A 6000-nucleotide genomic window follows, 5' to 3' on the forward strand; every position below is an offset into this window, starting at 1 on the left:
CAACTTTTTACAGGTGTACAACTCTGGTTTGCTTGTTTTTAATTAAAAGTAGCTTTGGTACCAACCCAGAAAACATTCCCATATCCTGCTGTGTTCCAGGGAAACTGAGACGATGAGGGAAGTCCAAGGAGGCCTGAGATTCAGGTGGTGGTCCAAAGGTGGAGATCAAAGCCAGAGTGTTCTTAGCCGGGATAAGGTCATCTGTGTCAGCTCGTGGGCCCAGTTTCTGCACCCCACACCTGCTTCCACTCCCAGGCTCTATGGGGGCAGCACGGGGGATGCCAGCTGGGCCAGGAGCTGGGACACACGGGTTTAAATCCACTTCCACACCTTCATCAGGCTGAGTCTCATGTTTCTCAAGAGCTCAAACTCTGGAGCCAGGCTGCCCGAGTTCAAATCCCAACTCTGCCACTTCTACCAGTGTGATTCTGGCAAGTCACTTAACCTCCCCAAGTCTCAGTTTCCTCGTCTGGGAGACGGGGATGTTAACTGTGCCTACCTCATAGAGAACTGAATGAGTTCACATATGCAAAGGGTTTCGTATGGTACTGTCATGGTTTGAATTATATCCCCCAAAAAATGTGTGTATCAGTTTGGCTGGGCCATGATTCCCAGAATTGTGTGGTTGGCCTCCATTTTGTGATTGTAATTTTATGTTAAAGAGGATTAGGGTGGGATTGTAACACCACCTTTACCCAGGTCACATCCAATGTAAAGGGAGTTTCCCTGGGGTGTGGCCTGCACCACCTTTTCTCTCTCAAGAGATAAAAAGAAAGGGAAGCAGGCAGAGAGTTGGGGACCTCATACCATCAAGAAAGCAGTGCCGGGAGCAGAGCACTAGACAACTGAGACAGGTACCTAGCACACAGACAATACTATATAAGGATTTGCTGCTATTGTTATCTCTGTACAATGGTCCTAATGATACGGCCCTCCCCTGTTGCCTTGCCGACCACCGATGAGGATTAACGGAGAACAAGGATGAGAAGAGTCATGAAGGGTTAAGTATGGCAGGACACCAAAGAAGACTCGGACACCCCCCGCCACCTTGCAAAGACTCTGTCCACCTGGAAGGTCATCTCTGCTCTGCTGCCCAGATCTCACGCTTGGCCTCACTGAGAAGCTGCTGTCCCCATTCACTCTTTAAGTATTCCCTGGGGCTCTGGCCTGTGCCCAGCCCTGTGCTGGGCACACAGAGAGCTCCTCGTGGAGTTCACTGGCTGGTGACAGAGATGGACATGCCAGTCCACCACATTATCCAGTGTGACAAGGCACTAACACAGAGGCTCACAATGCAGTGAGCAATCTGGGATGGCTTTCGAGAGGAGGCGACATCTGAGCTGAGCTCTGAAGGGAGACAAGTTAGCAGAAGGGGGTATATCCTAGCAGAAGGCACAGTAGGTACAAAAGCACGGAGGAGAGAACAGATCTGCTACACCCAGGCAGTGGCAGTGACTGCCACAGAGAATGCAGAGGGGTAGGATGGCAGAGAATGAGAAGGAAGAGGTAGGCAGGGCCCAGATTAGCAAGATCTTTTTGTACCAAGTAAGGAATGTGAATGCCATACTGAAGGCAGCAGTCTAAGCAGGTGAAGAGTAATCACATTTAGCTTTTAGAAGCATGCCTTCTGTGTGGAAGGCCGATTGGAGGGCTGCACCTGGGACAAGGGAACCAGGGCAGAGAAGGTGCCCTGGGCCGGGTGAAGTTGCAGAGGACTGAGCTGAGTGCTGGTCTTACAGATGGAGGGGGAGAACAAATAAGAGATTTCTTTATTTGCCCTTGCCCCTTTTAAAAGGGGAGCCCTGGTGGCGCAGTGGTTAAGAGCTTGGCTGCTAACCAAAAGGTCGGCAGTTTGAATCCACCAGCCGCTCCTTGGAAACTCTATGGGGCAGTTCTACTCTGTCCTATAGGATGGCTGTGAGTTGGAATTGACTCAACAGCAACAGGTTTGGTTTTGGTTTTCTTCTAAAAGGCTTTTCTTGAAAAACATTCTCAGAGGACATCCACCCTACGCCCAGCACGACCTCTGCCAGGATGTCCTGATCCTTCTCCGTTCAGATCAAAGAACCTGCCAGGCGCCACCGTGAACCTGGGTCTGTCTCATGCCTCAGCAACTGATCTCCACTCCGAAGTCTCTGTTAAGAGGTTCCACAGAAAGTTCTTTGTGAGGCCACCTTGCAGGACACTTTCCCACAGCCATTATTGGTCCTGTGCTTGCTCTCCCGAGGAGGTTATCATCCCCGAGAACCCCAAGCCTCATGCTGTCACGCTCATGTTGTCACACTCATCGCACGCACACCCCTCACCCTGTAACTTCTACCAGCTCCAGGGCCTTGGAGCCTGAACTCTGAGAGTTAAGCACAGCAGCGCCACAGAGCTTGCATGTCCGGAGAAGGAGAAGCACGCACACACCTCCGCAGGGAGAAGCGCCCGCCCCCAGACGCAAAGCACTTGCCGAAGAGGATTCCACGTCACACAGGCAGCCCTGGGGCATCTAATGGCCCCTGGGGTTTGCTTTTGGATCGTTGTTTATAATAAAACCCAGGATTCTGCAAGTTCTCCTTCCAAAGAGAGCTAGAAAATGGCCCGTGGAAAGCGCAAGAGAAGATGCCAAGCTTGTGACTTCAAATGGAAACTTCAGCCCTCTTTCTGGAGCCCCAGCCTCCAATCCCCTCCCCTTTGCCTTCGGTCTGCCCCTAGCCCTCCATCCATACCCTTCGCAGGTGATTTCCAACATTCTGGATCATGGCCATGGGGTCCCCGTGGAACAGCACCGTTAGTGGGAAGCAGCACCTTCCAAAGAGACAGCTACTGGTCACCGGAGCCACAGCCAGGCTCGGTGCTAAATGAAGCCTACAGCCTCTCTCCTGCTCCTCCTCCCAAGTGCCCGCCCCTCCTGAGTCCAGCTGTTATCACAGAGTGTCCTGGCCTCTCCTCAGACCGCCCTCTGCCCCCTCCTCCTGGAACCCTGCACACAAGGCTCCTGTGCCCGCCTGCAGGGAGGAGAGAGGCTGCCAGCTGGGCCACAGCCACGCCAGGGGGCCCTGTGCCCACCCACTGGGCACCTGGCCAGATGCTCTGCCTCCAGCCATAGCCAAACTTCAGTTACCCCCACTTCCAGCCCCCACCGCCCTCCTCACGGGGTCTCTTGGCTCTGCAACCGCTCCCAAGGTCCAGGAGGAGGTGGCTCCAGCTCCCGGCCCTGGCCAGTTAAGACTGGCAAAATGGGCACCATCCATCTGCAAGGGGTCAGGCCAGAAGGTGGCAGGAAGCCAGAGAGCTGCCAGCAGCCTCCCAGAGAAACACCAGACCCACCTGCTAGGACTCCTCACCCTTGGGAGTCCGCCTGCTCCGCTCCAGGCTGCTGGGATCTAGCAGCTGCTGGCTGGAGACAGGACATAGCTTTCATGTCCTTAAAATAGGCAGCACGACTTTTCTAAAAGTGTCTCCTGCCAAAGTCCACCCTGATGGCTATGCAGGGTTCACCCACCCCTCCCGGAGCACCCACCTCAGCCTATCTGTACCCACCACTGACGGAGACACCAGGATTTTCTTTTCTCCCTCTCACATCTGCAAAAGGCTTGAGGAGGAGGCCCTGCTACTCATGGTGGACTTTTCATGTCAAGACAGTAAAGTGCTTGGTGGGTAAGGGAAGAAGGTAAGGGGAAAGAGATCTGGGCCAGAGCCGCTGAGCGGACAAGTGGATCAGAAGGAATAATGAATGCCTCACAATAACTGAGCGAGCACTTACCATGTGCCAGGCCTCGTGCTTGTCCTCATCTCAACCCCAGCGGCGAGGTCCGTTGAGGAAGGTCACCTTGGGGAGGGTTGGTGATTGTGCAGGTGGCACAGCCAGTGAGTGCAGAGCCATGCTGGAAGAGAGGCCAGCCTGACCCTGAGGCCTCTGCCCTTTCCCTGTACCTCCTCGCGTCCATTTCCTTCACCACGTATCTAATAAATGGCCCTCCTGGGCAAGGCCTAAGAGACAAGGGTTCTGGGCCTTTACTGTGTGCCTCTGAGCAAGTTCCCTCCACTCTCTGGACCTCCCTGCTCCAGGAGTCAAGGTTTCTAATGTTCATTCCCATGAGCACAGGCCTTGCCCTCATGGAGCTTGTGGTCTGACTAGCAGTTCAGAGTCTGTAGGGGGAAATTAAACTAACACCTTAAAGACTGTAAGATGGTCTGAAAGGGTGCAAGAGTGGCACTGAGGACTGGGGCAATCCAGGAGGCTTCCTGGAGGAGGCAGCAGTAGAGTTGACCTGAAGGTTGAGTGGGTTTGGATTGAGAAGAGGGGTGAGGTGGAAGGCCTAACAAGAACAGGGCAGGATGCAGTCACAGGCAGTGAGGAGCCTCATGTTGGTGGCAAAAGCTGTGGCCCTGTCGTGGAAGACTTTGAATGCCAGGCAAGGTGGCTTAGGTATTAAGGAGCCTCTGAGAATGAAGAATATGACTGACATGATGAAAGCCATGTGAGGTGAACAATACAGGTGTCATGAGACCCCCTGGACTGGTAGGGAAACCCACAGGGGACAGGAGGGCCACTTATCATCCCACTGGATCCTTAAGATAACCTTGACAGGCAGGCAGCCAGGGTATATTCAGGGTCCTCACTATGGAGATGATGGAATGGGAGTCAGAAACAAACCACGAACTGTGGGCAGGTCACTGGGCCCCCAAACCTACCCCAAACCGACTCCAGAGGACCATATGTCTCAGACTCACTGGACTCAGAGTCCTAGAGAAGAGCCCTCAGATCAACTGGTCCCATTCCTCCATGTTACTACTACCAGTTGCTGTTGAGTCAATCCGACTCATGGTGACCCCATGTGTTTCAGAGTAGAACTGTACTCCATAAGGGTTTACAGTGACTGCAACCTTTCAAAAGTAGATCACCAGGCCTTTCTTCCAAGGTGTCTCAGGGTGAACCCGAATCGCCAACCCTTCAGTTAGTAGCTTAGCTCTTAACCATCTGCACCACCCAGAGACTTCTCCCCCACATTACAGATGATTAAATTGACACCCAGGGATAGAGAGTGAGCCACCGAAGGTCGTACAATACGAAAACTGTCCAGAATCACCTCTTCTGACCTCCAGTCCAGAGCTCTGTCCCCCACCTCACAAGACATAAAATGCAGGGAGACTTCAGTTAGACTTAAAAGAGGACTTCCAGCAAGGCTGAATCAACCTTACCTAAGAAACAAGCACCAGAGGACAGCTAGAACTTTCTGCCGAGGCCCCTCCAGTCCACAAAGGTCTCTCTCGCCTCTGAGCTATTTATCACAGCACTGACTCCTGTGCTATACTGACTTCATTTGCTCTGCATGACCTGTTACTCCAGAGAGTATTTCCATGGGTCTCTAACTTCCCTTTCCAACTTGCCTGGGACCCCTCCGAGGGCTGGGACCACATCTTACTCATCTCTATGTCCCCCGACTAGACCTCTGCTCAGGGCCCTGAATGCACGAGGTATGTAACACACAGTCTTAGGAAAGCAGATCAAGAAGAGGTCTTAGTGACAGCTAGGTCTATGGTTCTCAAACTTCAGCCTGTATCAGAACCTCCCAGAGGGCTTGTTAAAATACAGATTACTGGGCCCCATCCCAAGAGTTTCGAATTCATTGGATCTGAAGTGAAGCCCAAGAATTTGCATTTCTAACAAGATCCCAGTGCTCACACTGCTGGTCCAGGGACTACACTTTCAGAACCAATGAGCTAGGTCAACTCTCCCATTTTACAGCTGGGAAGAATAAGGCCCAGAGATTTTAAAGGCAGCACTTGACAGTATCATCATCACCATCATCGTCGTCACTGTCATTTCTTGAGCCCTTCCCACAGGCCCAGCATTGTGCTAAGATGTTACCAGCTTTGGGCATCATGACAGCCTTAAGAGATTATTATTCTCCTACAGAGAATACAGAGGTCAACAGTGTTAAGTCAGTTGTCCAAAGTCACACAGTTGGTCAGGGTTAGCACCAGGATTTGAACTCTGATCTACATCCG

At 52.4% G+C, this 6000-nt stretch overlaps 1 protein-coding gene across 1 annotated transcript in view; it reads right to left on the reverse strand.

The window, feature by feature from the left end:
* ACOT11 (acyl-CoA thioesterase 11) overlaps positions 1-3409 on the reverse strand; it is a 70356-nt gene extending 66947 nt beyond the window's left edge. Inside the window, exons 1-3 of the mRNA XM_004372039.2 lie at positions 3333-3409; positions 3141-3239; positions 2715-2793 (exon numbers count right to left, since the gene is read on the reverse strand). Coding sequence (XP_004372096.1) covers positions 2715-2793; positions 3141-3239; positions 3333-3409 — 255 coding nt within the window. The remainder of the gene's footprint in view (positions 1-2714; positions 2794-3140; positions 3240-3332) is intronic.
* Between the last annotated feature and the right edge of the window lie 2591 nt (positions 3410-6000).

The sequence above is a fragment of the Trichechus manatus genome, unplaced genomic scaffold (assembly GCF_000243295.1).
Source record: "Trichechus manatus latirostris isolate Lorelei unplaced genomic scaffold, TriManLat1.0 scaffold00015, whole genome shotgun sequence".
Classification (NCBI taxonomy): Eukaryota; Metazoa; Chordata; class Mammalia; order Sirenia; family Trichechidae; genus Trichechus; species Trichechus manatus.